Source organism: Mauremys mutica, chromosome 17, assembly GCF_020497125.1.
Source record: "Mauremys mutica isolate MM-2020 ecotype Southern chromosome 17, ASM2049712v1, whole genome shotgun sequence".
NCBI classification, from domain to species: Eukaryota; Metazoa; Chordata; order Testudines; family Geoemydidae; genus Mauremys; species Mauremys mutica.
Window position 1 is genome coordinate 17,307,078 of NC_059088.1, and position 17,527 is coordinate 17,324,604.

At 57.7% G+C, this 17,527-nt stretch overlaps 1 protein-coding gene across 1 annotated transcript in view; it reads right to left on the bottom strand.

Annotated features, from left to right (window-relative positions):
* Nucleotides 1–2,863, bottom strand: part of NFKBID (NFKB inhibitor delta) — a 9,194-nt gene extending 6,331 nt beyond the window's left edge. The window contains exons 1-4 of the mRNA XM_044991699.1: nt 2,823–2,863; nt 1,766–1,928; nt 1,457–1,490; nt 914–1,185 (exon numbers count right to left, since the gene is read on the bottom strand). Coding sequence (XP_044847634.1) covers nt 914–1,185; nt 1,457–1,490; nt 1,766–1,921 — 462 coding nt within the window. The 5' untranslated portion in view covers nt 1,922–1,928; nt 2,823–2,863. The remainder of the gene's footprint in view (nt 1–913; nt 1,186–1,456; nt 1,491–1,765; nt 1,929–2,822) is intronic.
* Nucleotides 2,864–17,527: the final 14,664 nt, after the last annotated feature.

Consider the following 17,527-nt stretch of genomic DNA (forward strand, 5'->3'; position numbering starts at 1 on the left):
CCAGCCCCCTGCCGCTGCTAGCCCAGCCCCACAGCTCTGCCGGTGGCCCTCCCTCCCAACCCACCGCCCTCTGCTAGCTCAGACCCACAGCTCTGCCCAGTGCCCCTCCCTCCCAACCCACCGCCCTCTGCTAGCCCAGCCCCACAGCTCTGCCGGTGCCCCTCCCTCACAGCCCCCTGCCGCTGCTAGCCCAGCCCCACAGCTCTGCCGGTGCCCCTCCCTCCCGACCCACCGCCCTCTGCTAGCTCAACCCCACAGCTCTGCTGGTGGCCCTCCCTCCCAGCCCCCTGCCACTGCTAGCCCAGCCCCACAGCTCTGCCGGTGCCCCTCCCTCCCAGCCCCCTGCCGTTGCTAGCCCAGCCCCACAGCTCTGCTGGTGCCCCTCCCTCCCAGCCCCCTGCCGCTGCTAGCCCAGCCCCACAGCTCTGCCGGTGCCCCTCCCTCCCGACCCACCGCCCTCTGCTAGCCCAGCCCCACAGCTCTGCCGGTGCCCCTCCCTCCCGACCCACCACCCTCTGCTAGCTCAGCCCCACAGCTCTGCCGATGGCCCTCCATCCCAACCCACTGCCGCTGCTAGCCCAGCCCCACAGCTCTGCCGGTGCCCCTCCCTCCCAGCCCCCTGCCGCTGCTAGCCCAGCCCCATAGCTCTGCCCAGTGCCCCTCCCTCCCAACCCACCGCCCTCTGCTAGCCGAGCCCCACAGCTCTGCCAGTTCCCCTCACTCCCAACCCACTGCCGCTGCTAGCCCAGCCCCACATTCTGCCGGTGCCCCTCCCTCCCGACCCACCGCCCTCTGCTAGCTCAGCCCCACAGCTCTGCCCGTGGCCCTCCATCCCAACCCACTGCCGCTGCTAGCCCAGCCCCACAGCTCTGCCGGTGCCCCTCACTCCTGACCCACAGCTCCCCCATCTCACCTCCAAGTCCCCCGTGGCTGCCATCATGGTGCTGTAGGGATCCCCTGCTCCAAACACCCCGGTTCCCACAGGGGGGTAGGAGTCTGTTGAATCGTACGTGTGTCCTGAGGGCTGGTAGCTGCTGGCCACTGCTGAGCAGTGATAGTGGCAGTCGGGGAAGGCCGCGTGGCATGAGGGATCGACTTGCCAGGGTGGGTAGGGAGCCAGGGGGGGGCCAGGGGCAGATTCCCCTCCAGATCCCCTTCCCAACCCCATGGGCTCCGGGCACTCATCTGGATGGGAGAGAGACATGGATGGTGGGTGCAAAGCATGGGGGGTGGCTGAGCAGGGGGGTCCCAGAGCTGGGAGGGGATGTGTCCTGGGGGGGGGGGGACTAGGAGACTGCATGGGGATCCCAGAGGGAGGGGATGGCACTCCTGAGGGATCAGAGGGTCTGGGGCACTGGAGTTGTCATACCACAAGCAAGGAGTGGGGATCCCAGGGGAATTGAAGGGTATCTAGGGTTGGGGGAAAACTACAATGTGGAGTCCATGTTTGACTCACCTGTCTGGGAAGGGTCAATGGCATCTGTTGGTATCTAGAGAGAGAAAAAACAGAAATTGCTGAGGAGCCACAGGGCAGCTCACCTGGTGCTAAGATGCAGCCACCTCTGGGGTAGAGCAGCCAGGTAACAACTGCACATAACACTGTGAGAGTGGCCAGGAAGTAAAGGAGCATGCGCCTTGGGAGGCAGAATGGAACTGACATGAAGGGATTTGGGCCACACACCAGGAGTCACGCCTGAGGCTAGAGAGGTCTCAGCTGTGGTCAAGACACCTAGGGAAATTGGGGGGGCAGGGCAGAGGGGCTCACCTGAGAGCTGGCCGCATAGCCCAGCGCCGTCTGCTGCCGTCTCTTCTGCTCCAGAAGCTTCTTCACTGTCTGGGGTGGGAGCGTGCTTCTGTCTCCTCTGCCGCCTGGCGAGGGGAAGGGAGACCAAGCACTCAGCCCAGGACTCCTGGGTTCCATCCCCCAGCTGTGACAGGGGAGTGGGGTCTAGCGGTTAGAGTTGGGGTGGGAGCCAGGACTCCTGGGTTCTCTCTCTGGCTCTGGGAAGGGAGGGGGAGTCTAGTGCGTTAGAGGCGGGGAGCCAGGACACCTAGGGTCTCCCCCCAACTTTGGGGTCTAGTGATAGGTAGGACACTAATGGGATGTCTCAGGGCTCTCCGACCGCCCCGCCCCACACCCATGGAGCAATCGTTTCCACCCAGGCCGGTGCCTACACAGCGGATTTTTCCTTTCCAAGCCGCCCCAGGAGGAAAACGTGTCATGGACCGTCTGAGACACGGAGAGACAGAGGCCGCTGCTGCTGGCTGCCGCCGCCCGCCCCGTGCCCCCGGCAGGGCTGCCCCTGCCACCCGGCAGCGTGTTCCTTCCATGCTGGAAAGCAACAGCTCACTCAGCCCCCACGCCGCCCGCCCGCCCGCCGGGGAAGTGACGTGGGCCCCGCGACAGGTGGGGGTGGGGAGCCAGGACGCCCAGGCTCTCTCCCCAGCTCTCACCCTATACCTGGAGCTGGGGAAGAACCCGGGCGTTCTGGCTCCCAGCCCCCTCCAGCTATTAGACCCCACTCCCCTCAGAACCCAGGCGTCCTGGCTCCCAGGCCCTCCCTCCTCCAGCCCCTGGATCATGTCTCTCCCAGAGCTGGGGCTGACGCACCCAGGATTGGGGGGAAGGGAGAAGAGTCAGTCTCTGAGGTGGTTTAGCCCAGAGTGGGGGAGAATCCGAGTCCCCGTTCTTGAGGGGGGGGACAGGAGGCAGCCCCCTCACAAGAGCCTAGTGCCCCCAGCCCCGTGACACTCCCCCCCCCATCTGCTACCCAAGAGCAGCTCCCGACCCACTCTTGTGTCGGAGGTGGTCCCCATCTGACCAGTCAGAGCTCCCTGTGCTCCTCTTCTGGGGGGGTCTCACCCCCCGCCTGCCCTTCCGCTCTGTAGCTGCCCTGACCATGTGCCCCCTTTCCCTGCCCTCTCCCCACTTCTCATCCAATCCTTGGACAGTCCTGTCCTCCCCCACCTCAGCCCAGCCTCCCAGAATGCCCCCCCAGCACCGTCCTAGCTCGCCTCCCCCCCGTGGATTTCATTTCCGCTTCCCTCGCCCCCACATTCAAACCGAGACTGAATTTGAGACATTCGCACCCCGATGACACCGACCCACTGGGCAATGAGACAGTGTGTCCTGGAAACGGGTGTGGGAGGGTAACGCGGGGGGAGTCAGGACTCCTGGGTCCTATCCCCGACTCTGGACCAGGACTGGGAGGGGGAGTGGTTAGAGCGGGGCTGAGAGTCAAGGTTCCTGGGACAGGTTTCCTCTACCAAAACCAGGGTTAGCGCAGGGACGGTCCGTCCTCCTCTGCTCCGGGAGACCCTCAGCAGGGTCTGGGAAGGGCTGAGGGTTCCCCAGACCCTCCACTCCTCCTCGGGCTCGAGGCCTGTCATTGGCTGCCCGCTGGAGAGGCTGTTTCCTCCTTATCGTCAGGGCTCCGCGCTAGCAGGGGTTTCCCGGTGACGCAGGGCTACTGCTCGGGGATTCCGCTCCACGCACCAGTGCCCTGGGACCGTCAGGCCCGCAGGGGGAGGGGATAGCCCAGACACACACCCCCCTCCGTGCCCCAGAGGAGATCCCTTTATCCCTCCACCCACTAGCCCCCACTCCCCTCCCAGAGGTGGGGACAGAACCCAGGCGGTCCAGGCAGCCCTTAACCACCTAACCCCCCAACCCCCCAGTTGTGTATATCACTGCACTCCGGGCACCAGCTGCCAGTAACAACTGGTCCATAGCCAGTTCTTATTACAGCACCAGTATATAGAGACCACACAGCCCTGGGAACTCCTCCCATCCCACGTATTATAGCCCTGTTTCAGCGCTGAGACCAGTCTAATATAGGTTTCCCGTCCCCCACTCCATGCAGACTAGTCTATACGGCTGTAACTCAGGTGTCAGATATCCTGGTCTGTATAGGGACTATTCCAATATAGAAGGCCCCTACACCTGTCTATGATAGCTATGTCTCAGGCCCAGCAATACGGTCCAATATAGAGCCCTTCCTGCACAATACATTCCAGTCTATGATAGCAATGTCCCAAGCACAGCGATATTGGTCCATACACAGCCCCTCTACACAATACAACCCAGTTAATGATAGCTACAGCCCAGACACAGTGATACCGGTCCAATACAGCATCCCCCGCACAATACAGCCCACTCTAGGATAGCTGCATTTCAGGCACAGAGATACTAGGCCAATACAGCCAGGTCTATAATAGCTGTATACCTCATGGGACAGCTAAGCAAATCTGTATACGGACTGGTCCCATATAGACACCCTCCTTAAAGGCACAGCACCCTGCTTTTATTCAGCCCCTTATAAAGGGAGCAAAGAAGCAACAATGTGTCTCCCTAAAGCAGCCACACCCCTCTTTTAAAGGGCCAGTGCACCCCACTCACCTTTCTGAGAGCGCATACCCCCCAGCCGCCGTTCCCCGCGAGCTCACTGCCCCAATAAGCCCAGCTGCCGTGTGTCCCGGCTTATAGGGGGCAAGCACTGCTCCGCCCCTTGAAGTGGAAACACCTGCTTTCTGAGGCTAGCTAGTGACATTTTCCCCACCCCCTCAGCAGGGCGGGGCTAAAACGAAATAGCTTTCTGATTGTCCCCGATCACTGAGAGCCCGGACTCCTGGGTTCTGGGGCGCGGGGGGGGGGGGCGCTAGTGGTTTAGCGCAGGGGGGCTGGGAGCCAGGACTCCTGGGTTCTCTCCCCAGCTCTGGGAGGGGAGTAGGGTCTAGCGCTTAGAGCACAGTGGATGGGTATCAGGACTCCTAGGTTCTCTTCCTGACTCTGTGGGGCTCCAGTGGTTACAGCAGGAGGGGGCTAGGGCTTCTGGGTTCTATGCCCTGTCCTGGGAGGGGAGTGGGGTCTAGTGGTTAGAAGGGGGAGGGGCTGGGAGCCAGGACTCCTGGGTTCTCCCCCCCAGCTCTGGGAGGAGGGGTTCCCCAGGCATGACATCAGAGTTCCCAATGACCACGTTTGCAGAAGTGACACCGGACGGGCGCACTGCTCTGGGGGCTCAATATGTCACAGCGGGGGCGGGAGATTCCCCCAGCCCTGGGGTGTTCCCCAAGCCACGGTCCAGCGCCCAGGCGCTGCTGCTTGGCGGCCTCTCGGGGGTGGGGGGGCGCTTTAAATACACGACACCCACTTGTAACCACAGGTTCCCTATGAGGCTACCGGCCTGGACAGCCAATCAGAGACCGCCTCCAGGTGCGACGCAGCTCGTTCCCATGGCAACTAGTGAGTAGTAAGAGAAGAGCAATTTAAAGGGGAGGGGGCTGGGAATGACCCTGGGGACCTCTCCCCTCTAGGGGGCGCTGGCTCCCATCCAGCCCCAGGGAACGGGCCTTTCTCCTCTAGGGGGTGCCAGCTCTTCCCTGTATCGTGAGTTGTCTTGGCTTCTGAGGAGGGGAGTCTTTCATTCCTGTCCCCACATCCTTCCTTTGCCCGATTGCTGGCGCCACTACCTGCTCTAACCACTAGATCCCACTCCCCTCCAAGAGCTGGGGTGAGAACCCAGGAGTAAGGATAGAGCCTCCTTATGTGACCATGTCCCTCTCCACTGTCTGTTCTAATTAACAGGCTATTTCTATGGGGCACTTATCTATCCATCCCCATACACCCTATCTAGCTATCGAGCCCTCCCAAGGTCCCAGGTTTGCAGAGCAGCACCACCCTGTGGTGGCAGGTGGAAATGCTCCTCGCAGCGGCAATGAAGCTGTTGCCCGTCGGGTGAGGGCGGGCGCGCGGGGGAATCAGTGGGGCAGAGTCGTGGATGGGGCAGGGTCCCCAGGTACTGAGTCATCAATAGTGACTCACCACATCACTGGTGAATCTGCGACAGACAAATCATTGGGGTATTTCCCCCACTCCACGCCCCTCTCCCGGCCCCAGGCAGAGGCTTTGTGTCTGTCTGTCCACTGCCTCCAGCTCCGGGAGGGAAGGGGGAGCTAGTGGGCGAGAGCCATGCGGGGGGGAGCCAGGACTGCCGGGTTCTATCCCCAGCCCTAGCAGCAGGGGGGTCTGGTGGGCCAGAACAGCGGGAGGGGCTGGGAGCAGATCGCCTGGGTTCTATTAACAGCTGTGCTACTAGAGACAGACTGCAGTGCTGCGAGCTCACAGACCCAAAGCGGCTCCACCCTGCCCCGCCGGGCTTTTATAGCAGCGATAATTTTAGTCCCCGACACACAAGGGGAAGTGAAGAGTCATTAGTTGTAGGAGCATAAACACGGCACCTGTGTGACTCAGAGCAGGTCACCCGCCTAGGGAAGACGCCCACTCGATAGATGGCTAGATAGTGGGGGATGTGTGGGGAGAGATAGTGGGCAGTGGGTGCGGATGGATAGATGGGGGGGGGGTTGATGGGGATGGATAATGGGTGTGGATGGGGATGGAGAGATATGCGATGGGGGTGGATGGGGATGTAGACGTAGGCAGTGGATGGGGATGGATAATGGGTGTGGATGCGGATGGAGAGCTAGGTGATGGGAGTGGATGGGGATGGATAATGGGGTGTGGATGGGGATGGATAATGGGAGTGGATGTGGATGGAGAGATAGATGGTGAGGGTGGATTGGGATCAGGGGCGGCTCTACGTTTTTGGCCGCCCCAAGCAGTCATGCGCGGGAGGCGCCCCGGAGCCGCGGGAGCAGCGGACCTCCCGCGGGCATGACTGCGGAGGGTCCGCTGGTCGCGCGGCTCGGCTGGACCTCCCGCAGCTGCGGGCGGTTCGCTGGTCCGGCGGCTCCGGTTGAGCTGCCGCAGTCATGCCTGCGGGAGGTCCAGCCGAGCCGCGGGACCAGCGAACCGTCCCGTGCCTGCGGGAGGTCCAGCCGAGCTGCGGGACCAGCGAACCGTCCGCAGTCATGCCTGCGGGAGGTCCAGCCGAGCCGCGGGACGAGCGCCCCCTCCGCAGTCATGCCTGCGGCAGGTCCGGTCCTCCCGGGGCTCCGGTGGACCTCCCGCAGGCATGACTGCGGCAGGTCCGCCGGCCCAGCCTGCCGCCCCCCCCCCCCGGCGGCAGGGAACGCCCCCTACATTTTGCCGCCCTAGGCACCAGCTTGTTTTGCTGGTGCCTAGAGCCGCCCCTGATTGGGATGGATAGATAGGCACTGGGGGAGGGTGGGGAGGGATAGATAGGCAGTGGATGGGGATGGATAATGGGGGGTGGGTGGGGAGGGATAGATAGGCAGTGGGGGTGAATGGGGACGGATAATGGGGGGTGGATGGGGATGGATAGATATGTGTAGGGTGACCAGATGTCCTGATAAAATCAGGACTGTCTCGATATTTAACCCTTTGTTCCACATCCCGATCAGCGTACGATATTCCGGTAAGGAGGCAAGCGGGAGAAAAGTGCCAACTCTGTGGGCCTTTTATATTCCCTGCTATATGGAAGGATACCCCTTTGTTCTTACTGTGGAAAATCAAAGCAGCAAGATGGAGTTTGGAGTCACACGTCCATGCATGACTCAGTTTGCAGGCAGCAGCCATTGCTCACAAGCTACCTTGAACGTTCCCCAGGAAGACTTCTCAGTTGTGGATTGGAGTCTCCCAAGGTCCATTGTAAGTTAAGTGTTTGGAGTCTCCCAAGGGCCATTGTCAGTTAAGTGTTTCTTGATTGGGCACTTAATCTGCAAATTCCTTTCTCAAGAAGCTGACCAAATGCTTCACTAATGCTACTTAGGATCAAACACATTGAGCTACAAGTACATAGCCAATATTCATAATTTCAACTACAACAATGATACAGCATAAGCATAATCAGCAAATTATTACCTTTTTGTAGACATCTCACTTGATCTCCTTTGTACAAGATTTGGGGCCACTATAGGACCTTGGTTGCAACAATGATCTATACGATTACAGTTCAAGTCAATAACGTCACACCCCTCTAGCAGGCACTGGCTCTAATCCTAGGGCAGGGCTCTGGCTGGCACAGTGGGTGGGGAATGGGACATGGGGTCTTTCCCCTCTAGCCAGCTCCAGCTCCCATCTGGCCCCAGGGTGAGGGACTGGCTGGCTCAGGGGGGCAGGGAATGGGGCACAGGGCCTTCCTCTCAATGGGGCACTGCTTCTGACCCATCTCCAATGGCCTTTTTTCAGCCCCCCGCCTGAAGGTCCTGGTGGACGCAGACAGCCCGGGCCTGATCAGGGAGGGTGACTTGTTGACACTGAGATGCGTGGGAACAGCGGGTCGCTGGACCAGTTCTACTTCTGGGTTCACATCACAACTACAAGGACCTGCCCGGGAGCTCCTCTGTCCAGATAGAGCAGGGGGCAACCTTGTCTCACGGGGGCAATTACACCTGCATAGAGTGGGTCTCTGGCACTGGGCGCAGCTACCTGGCCATATCCCCCACGACCTATGTGGCCATCCTTGGTGAATAGCAAGTACCAGTGCAGGGCCACAGCTCTGGGGGCGGGGGCCAAGGAGCACAGATGGGAGGGGCCCCTCTGTCACTGACATTCCAATTGGGGGCAGGGCCACAGCCCTGGGGGTGGGGTCAAGGAGCACAGATGGGAGGGGGCCTTCTCTCACCTACATTCCAGTTGGGGGTGGGGCCACAGCCATGGAGGCAGAGCAGGAGAGCACAGATTGGGGGTCCCTTCTGTCACTGACGTTCCAGTTGGGGGCAGGGCCACAGCCATGGGGGTGGAACCAGGTTCACAAGTGGGAGGGGGCTATAGCATTGGGGACAGAGCCATGGAGCCCCTCTGCCCTATGCCATGCTGCGCCTAAGCCCCCAGCTGCCATCCTGCAGGGGCACTGTTAGCTAATATCTCATTCCGCTTCCTCCGCAAGCCCCTCCCCACCCCCCCCACCCCCCGTGGTGCATGTGGTGGCCACCTCAGGCCCTTATTGCAGCATGGGAGAACACCTGTCCCTGATGTGCCGGCTGGACACCAGTGTCTATGGCAGAGGATGGTGAGCAGCTGGGGTGGGCACAGCCAGAGCTGGCTTTCCTGCATGTCCGGGTGGCTGATGGGGAAGAGTATCAGTGTGAGGTGCACAGCACCCCAGGGAAATTCACCTCCCTGCCACTCACCATCACTGTTGTGTGTAAGTACTGGGTGCATTTGACTCCACGTTATGCATTACATAGCCAGGAAATGGCTTAGAGCCCCCCATGCACCATGGTTGAACCCCCACCCTGCCACCCCAGCATCATCCTTCTCCAAGACCAACCTCAATTAAAGAAGCTCCCAGCTCATGCTCCAGCTGGGTCCACTTTGTTGACCAGGCTCCAGTATCCCTGTCCAGCACACAGAGCCACCAAGTGGCCAAATGACATTGCAAGTCAACCTGACATCAGGCCAAAAAACACCTGTTCAAATAATGTAGATTTGGCTGAAATTTAATATTTTTTAATCATTGTGAAAAAATGTCTGGTTTGCTCCCCTCAAAATTAGCTCTTTGCCAGACTTTTCATTAACATTTTCATCTCAGCTTTGACCTACAGTGTTTTTTAAGGGGCAACTCATGGGTGGCGGGTGAACAAGCCATTGGGGGAGGTTAGCCCCTTGCCCCTACTTCTCTGCCCGAGGCCCCGCCCCCCCTTCCCCACCAGAGTCCAAAGCCCTGGTGTGTGGGTGTGTCCCTGCCTGCCCCCTGCAGCCACTGCCCCCCCCCCCGTGCGCTCCCAGTCCTGGAGCACCCCCAACCCCAGGTGGCGTGGCATGGCCCCAGCCTCAGCACCCCCAGACCTGGCCCAGGCCTCGCAAGCAGCAATCCCAGCCTGCCTGCCCCAGCCTCTCAGCAACAGAAGAGTGGGAAGGGAACTGGAAGCAGGAGGAGAGTGCCTGGGGGTTGAGCGTGGGTGGGGTCATGCCTGGCTAGGGAGACACAGCCTTTCCCATCCTATGATACCTGCTGCCCATGGGGCAATTGTTGAAAATTATAATCAGTTAAAATTAAAGTTAAATAATCTTTTAAACAGAAAATGGTGTGGGGTGGTAAACAAAATGGTTTAGGTTTTTCGGAAACAGATAATTATGATGGCTGAACAGAACCATATTCGATCAAAATGCAGATAAAACAATGGATGAAAATTTGGAGGAAACGTTTGCTCAAAGTCAGATTCAAAAGGGTAGATTCAAAAGTTTCAAATGCCAAATTCCCAAAACTTTTTTTGGGAAAAAGGGCTCCATTTTGTACCCAGCGAAACAGAAACACACACATTTTTGTGATCATTCACGTTTTTTCTTCCATTGGCCCATGCAGCTGCCAGCACAAGGGGGCTCTAGTTTCACTTGGGGCAGGGTCTGTCTCTCGCTCTGAGTCTGTGATCTCAGCAGGGACAGGGACTGTCTCTGTGTCTGGGCAGTGCCCAGCACAATGGGGCCCTGATCTCAGCGGAGGCTTCTAGATGCTATTGTAATATGAGGAGATTGTAGGTTTTATGAACCTGGAAGAAACTCCAATGTCCAATAAACTCTCGGGAGGAAAATTCTCCTGGTTAAAAACCCAGCTTCCTTCCTGCTCAGAGCCAGCTCCAGACCCCAGCACGCCAAGTGCGCGCTTGGGGCGGTGTCCCATGGGAGGGCGGCAGGCGGCTCTGGTGGACCACCCGCAGGCATGCCTGCGGAGGGTCCGCTGGTCCCGCGGCTCCAGCACGTCTGCGGGAGGTCCACCGGAGCCGCTGGGACCGGCGACTGCCAGAGTGTCCCCCGCGGCGTGCCGCTCTGCCTGGGGCAGCTCAAATCCTACAGCCGCCCCTGTTCCTGCCCCCTCCACTGAGACTTGCCTTCACTATCCCTAGGACTATGATGCCCCCTCCATCAGCTCCTATCTTCCCATTTACCCTGTGCCTGCCCCACTGCACCCTGCATGACACTGGAGCTAATGACCCTATTCTCTATCCCCCCCCCCGACCGCAGTGACTGGTAGCAGCTGAGCCCTGGCCCCATGGCAGGCTTCAGAGCAGGGGTCCTGCTGCTCTTCTGCCTGAGCAACCTCAGGGTTTATTGTCTGGCCAGGAGAATCCTCCAGCGGAAAGAACTGGGGGGAGGGAGAGTCTGCAAGGTAAGGGACCCCCCTGGGTGGGAACTGGGGGAGGGGCAGGAAAAGGGGGGCTCTGGCTGCAGCATGGAAAACCTAGAGTGTGAAGAAAATCAACCCACTGCTCTGTGTGTGTGTGTGTGTGTGTGTCCCTGCCGCCCCCTGCTGGAGGGGCTGAGCCCTGCACTGTGTGGGTGTGTCCCTGCCGCCCCTGCTGGAGGGGCTGAGCCCTGCACTGTGTGTGTGTCTCTGCCGCCCCCTGCTGGAGGGGCTGAGCCCTGCACTGTGTGGGTGTGTCCCTGCCGCCCCCTGCTGGAGGGGCTGAGCCCTGCACTGTGTGGGTGTGTCCCTGCCGCCCCCTGCTGGAGGGGCTGAGCCCTGCACTGTGTGTGTGTCTCTGCCGCCCCCTGCTGGAGGGGCTGAGCCCTGCACTGTGAGTGTGTGTGTCACTCCACCCCCTGCTCGAAGGGCTGAGCCCTGCACTCTGTGTGTGTCCCTGCCACCCCCTGCTGGAGGGGCTGAGCCCTGCAGTGTGTGTGTGAGGGTTGGCAGAAGCAGCCTGCTTTGGGTGGGGGAGGGGGTTACCAGAAGGAGGAAACGATCAGTTTGTGGGAAAATGTTTAAAGAAGTAAAATAAACAGTGAAAGGGGATAATTGTGTCTCCTTCCCCAGGGGGCAGCAGAGAGGACTCCAGCTCCCCATAGAGAGACTCACACTATGAGGTCTGTGAGAGGGGGTCTGTTAGCCCTTGGGTCCCTGCTGCCCCCACATACTGCCTGGAGTTGAGTATGCAGCTGCAGCCTGTGCCCTCCCCACTAGCAGGGTGAAGCTCTGCCCCCAGCTGGACGGAATCAGCACTCCCTGAGTATGCGTCATAGACCCCATCCAGATAATGGCTCAGAGGAGATTTTCCTTCACATCCAATAGCCAGATCCTGCTCTGGCACAGGAGGCTGGGAGATCTTTCCCCAAATACAGTTGGGGATGCTCGTCGTTAGTGCATTAGGTAACTGCAATTCACAGCTCTGCAGGGCGGTAAAGATGAGCATGAAACCCAGGAGTCCGGGCTCCCAGACCTGCCCCCCCTGCTCTAACCACTAGACCCCACTCTCCTCCCAGAGCTGGGGATAGAATACAAGAGTCTGGATCCCAGCCCCCCCCCCTTAACCATTAGACCTCACTCTCCTCCCAGAGCCAGGGAGAGAACCCAGGTGTCCTGGATCCCACTCCCATTACTGCAGGTACAGGCAGTCATCACACACAGGTCTCCTGCTGGGGGAGTGTCCCCTCTTTCACACAATCTGTCTCTCTTCCTGTGTCTTCGGCAGGAAATCCCATGTGCCAGGGAGATTCCCTGCCCCTCAGACGACGGCAACTATTGTAACAGCCCCAAGGACTATTGTAACTGAGCACGGCTGAGATCCCTGCTGTCCACAGTCCCTTCCGCGCTGCTGCAACCTGGAGCTCGATAAGAGTCCACCGCTCACGCCCCAAGCAGCATTCACCCTCCTCCATGAGCTGGGGAAACCCACAAGAAGCCAGGCGTCCTGACTCCCTTCTTCCACCTCGCAGCAGAGCCAAGCCCAGGGCAGGCCAGGCCCCACTTGTGCCATGGGAACTGGGCGTTTCTGGGCAGTTTAATTGTAGCTTTGATTTTCCAGGCTGTGTTGGCTTTTGGGAGCAGGGGCGGCTCTAGCAATTTGGCCGCCCCAAGCAGTCAGGCGTGCGGGAGGTGCACCGGAGCCGGGGGACCAGCGGTCCTCCCGCAGCTGCGGAGGGTTCGCTGGTCCGGCGGCTCCGGTGGAGCATCCGCAGGCATGTCTGCGGGAGGTCCACCCGAGCCGCGGGACCAGCGCACCCTCCGCAGTCATGCCTGCAGGAGGTCCGCTGTCCCGCGGCTCCGGTGGACCTCCTGCAGGCATGACTGCGGAAGGTCCGCTGGACCCGCCTGCTGCCCTCTGGGGAAAATGCCGCCCCACGCGCGCGCTTGGCGCGCTGGGGTCTGGAGCCGGCCCTGTTTGGGAGGCAGGTCAGCCTAGCAGATAGAGAACAGAACTGGGAGGGAGGCGATCTGGGGGTCTGCCTGCCCATGGGCAACTCACAGCCCTGCTCCGTGCCTCAGTTTCCCTGTCTGTGCAAGAGGGGTAATGGTCCTGCCCTCCTGTATAGAGGGGTAATGATCCTGTCCTCCTGTGTGTAGCACTTGGAGATCTCTGGCCAGAAAGCTCTAGACACGGGCTGGGTGTTGTTACCAACCCCACTGCTGTTTTCTTTCAGTTCCAGCCCCTTTCTCAGCTTTAACACAGTTTTCGACAGGGAATTGCCTTCGTTTAGTTTCTTCTTATTGGATAATAAAGTGGTTTTACAAAACCATCAGCTTGGGTGACTGCTGCTGGACAAGGGAGGGTTTGCCGAGGGCAGGGGGCTCCGAGGCTTGAAAACAAAAGGAAAAAATGACGCAGCAAGCAGCCTTTCAAAGGTTTTTTTTAGCAGATTGCGCAACCAGGAGCCAATCACACTCTTCTGCCAGGATCCATTTTTGACCGGACGTTCCAGCTGAAAACCGGACGCCTGGCAACCCTACCTATAAGCTGGTCTACTAATGCCTCAACTTATGATCAAAGACGTCAGTTTGTTGCCATGGTTCTCTTGTGGTAAGACGTCTGCCGATGGTCCCATCCAAACATATCCCGAAGCTGGTGTTAGCTCACATTCCTGGTGTCGTTGTGGACAAAGCTCCCCCTTAAACACTCTGTTCTCAGGTCTCTAAAACTTAGGGGTCACTGTTGGGCCATTTATCTGTGCCAAAGTTCATAGGCCCCAAGCCTTATGCTAACTGCTGCAGCCAGCAATTTACAAGAGATAGGCCTGTGGGTTGCTTGCATTACCATCCCATAAAATAAATGCTAAAGCTAGCTCTATGGGCTACACAATGCTGCCATAGGGCCCCATGTGACCAGGAGCAAGCCACTGCAGCGCTCCATGCCTCAGTTTCCCCATCTGTACAATGAGGATAAAAATCTTACTTTTCTTTTTTTAGACTGCAAATGCTTTGGGGCAGTCTCCCGCTGTGTCTGAGCAGCACCTGGAACAACGGTACCCTGATCCCAGCTGGGGCAGGGACTGTCTCCCGCTGTGTCTGAGCAGCACCTGGAACAACGGTACCCTGATCCCAGCTGGGGCAGGGACTGTCTCCCACTGTGTCTGAGCAGCACCTGGAACAACGGTACCCTGATCCCAGCTGGGGCAGGGACTGTCTCCCGCTGTGTCTGAGCAGCACCTGGAACAGCGGTACCCTGATCCCAGCTGGGGCAGGGACTGTCTCCCGCTGTGTCTGAGCAGCACCTGGAACAGCGGTACCCTGATCCCAGCTGGGGCAGGGACTGTCTCTCGCTGTGTCTGAGCAGCACCTGGAACAACGGTACCCTGATCCCAGCTGGGGCAGGGACTGTCTCTCATTGCGTCTGGGCAGTGCCTGGTACAGTGGGGCCCTGATCCCAGCTGGGCCATTAGATGTGACTGTGACACATGTGGTAAATTGTAATAATGACCTCACAGTGTTTAGCTTTATTCAGCATCGCAGCTTCTTGCCTCGCTGGGAAGGACTCAGGAGCTCCTAGCCCAGCCACTTACAGTATGTTCATTGATCTGCCCATCTTAACGCCAGAAGGGATCATTGTGCCCACGCAGTCTGCCCAGCCTGGAGACCTCCCCCCGGGGATCCCGGACTCCAACCCAGATCTGATGGTCAAGCTACAGCAGTGCTTTTACGGATGTCTGATCTCCATAGAAAGACTCAGAGGGCTGGAGACTCTGCCCTGTCCCTGGGGCAGTGATTCCCAGGGTTAGTTCCCTCCCTGGGGAAAATCTGCCCCTTATTCCCAGTCTTGATTTGTCTGGCTTCATCCCCCAGCCATCAGCTCTCGCTCTTTCCCTGTCTGTTGGGTTGATAAGTCCTCTGCTCCCTGAAAGCTCCTCCCCAGGGAGGTACTCACAGACTGGGATCTAATCTGCTTGTCTCCATCTCTGGGAGAAACTCACTAGATCAAGCTCCTTCAGTCCTTGGCTCTCAGGCAGGTTTTCCAGCCTTCTGATAGTTCCTATTGCTCTTCTCTGACCCCTCCCTGATTTCCTGAAGTCCTGCTGCACAAAGACTAGTGGCAAAAGCGGGCCTCCTGGGTTCTTTATCCAGCTCTGGGAGGGGAGCGGGTGTGACGCTCTGTACCTCGGGGGAACATCCAACACCCCCATGTTCATCCTTGTAAAATGATTGTGTGGTATCCAGTGCAAAGTTTGTCATGTCGGGTGTCTTTGGAAGGCTCATGATGCACTGAGCATTGTTATTACAGTAATGTTATAGTAAAGTTATAGGTGGTATCCTCATGACTTAAAATAAGCCCAGGAAAAAACTCTCCAAGAGCAGAGGGGCAGTTCACACCTCATCAGGGCAGGTATGGGACAAACCCAGCCCAGCCTCACAGGAACAAAGGACACTGGCCTAGGCAGCAACAAAAGGAGCTGATGGGCTCTCGAGTGAGTCACCCCCTGACTTTGGCCAGTTTAGGACTGCGATGAGGTAATGCTCACCTGACTCTGAAGGGGGGGGGGCAAAGCCAAGAGGGAAGAAAACATGAGAAAAGGGAGAGACGTTTGCCAGGCTCTTCCTCTCTTCCACCTCCATCTACAGACACCACACCAAGCGACTGAAGTGCGGATCAAAGGGGAGAGCCTGGGTGAAGGGCAACCAGCCAGCCTGTGGGGAGAAGCATCTACGTTTGTAAGGGCACTGAAAGTGTTAAGATCAGCTTAGAATGCAGTTTGCTTTCATTTCATTTGACCAAATCTGACTTATTATGTTTTGACTTATAATCACTTAAAATCTATCCTTATAGTTAATACATCTGGTTTTTTTCTCTACCTGAAGCAGTGCATTTGGTTTGAAGCATGTCAGAAACTCCCCTTGGGATAACAAGCCTGGTACATATCTGTTTCTTTGTTAAATTGACGAAATCATATAAGTTTGCTGTGTCCAGCGGGCATAACTGGACACTGCAAGATGGAGGTTCCTAGGGTTGTGTCTGGGACTGGAGATATTGGCATTCGGTTGCACAAGCCAAGGAGCAGCTGACATGCCAGAGGCTGTACGTGAACAGCCCAGGAGTGGGGTTCTCACAGCACAGCTGGGTAAGGCTGGCTCCCAGAGTCAAGGATTGAAGTGACTTAGCAGATCACCAGTCCAGATAACACCAGAGGGGAACGTCACAGCGTGGTCTGCAGGTTAGAGCAGGGAACTGGAAACCAGGACTTCTGGGTTCTCTCCCTCGCTCTGGGAGGGGAGTTGGGTCTTGTGGTTAGAGCAGGGGGACTGGCAGTGAGGACTTTTTTGTTCTATCTCTGGCTTTGGAATGAGTGAGGGTCCAGTGGGTTAGAGCAGGGGGACTGGGAGTCAGGACTCCTGGGTTCTATGCCTGGCTTGGAGAAGGGTGTGGGGTCTAATGGTTAGATCAAGGGAGAGGGGAGGGGCTTTTCCCTGATAGGCGGCTGGATGGAATGAGCTGTAAGCATCTCAGACCTGTTCCTAGCAAACGTGTCTGAAGCACAAAATTGACACCATGGCTGGCTGAACAGGCCATGGGGACTGAGCTCTCCTCTGCCCCCTAGAGGGGAGGTGGGCATTAGCAGGGAGGCCATGAGCATGGGGTACTGCAGTAGTTCTCAAACATTTGCATTGGTGACCCCTTTTACACAGCAAGCCTTTGAGTGCAACCCCCCTGTCATGAATAGTTAGTAAAGGGTTAAAAATAGTACCTGGTAGGCACCTGACCTGAGGACCAATCAGGGAAGAGAATTTGAAATTCCTGGGAGGGAATTTTTTCCCTCTGTGTGTGTGTATTGTCTTTAGCCGTCTGGAGTTACAAGAGTCTAGACGATTTAATCAAGTCTCTACAAATTCCACCTTTCTGAACTAAATTCTTCTAGTCAAGATAGTGAGTATTAGAAAGATACTTGGTGTCCTCACCTAATAATCCTATGCTTGCAATTCTGTGTGTTTGTTATTGATTATTCTTAATTCTGCTTGTACTGGTTGTACTGAGAAGGAGAGGGGATTCTCTCCAGAACTTAGCAAGGTTATACCCTATGACTGTCCAGCTTGGACTCATAGAGATTCTGTATTTTTTTGTTTTTCTTTTAATAAATTCTTTCTATAAAGATTTGATTAAATCCCTTCCACTGTGGATATAGGGGGAGGGGCTAAGACATTCTCTCTCGGTGATTCACAGAGTTGAATCAGTGTATATCTCTCCAGAGTGGCTAGGAGAGAGGGAGGGGGGAAGTGGGCTGCTTCCCTGTGTGTGTGAGATTCAAGGAGTTTGAATCAAGGTATCTCTCTCTCCGGAGCAGGCTGGAGAGAGGGAAGAGAGGGGAGGGGGAAGGTTCCTCCTCTGTGAGTTGATCTGTGTTCCCAGGGAGTGTCTTTGAAGGGAGACAGGGGGGAAACAGGGGTGTCCCGGCCCACGTAATTGA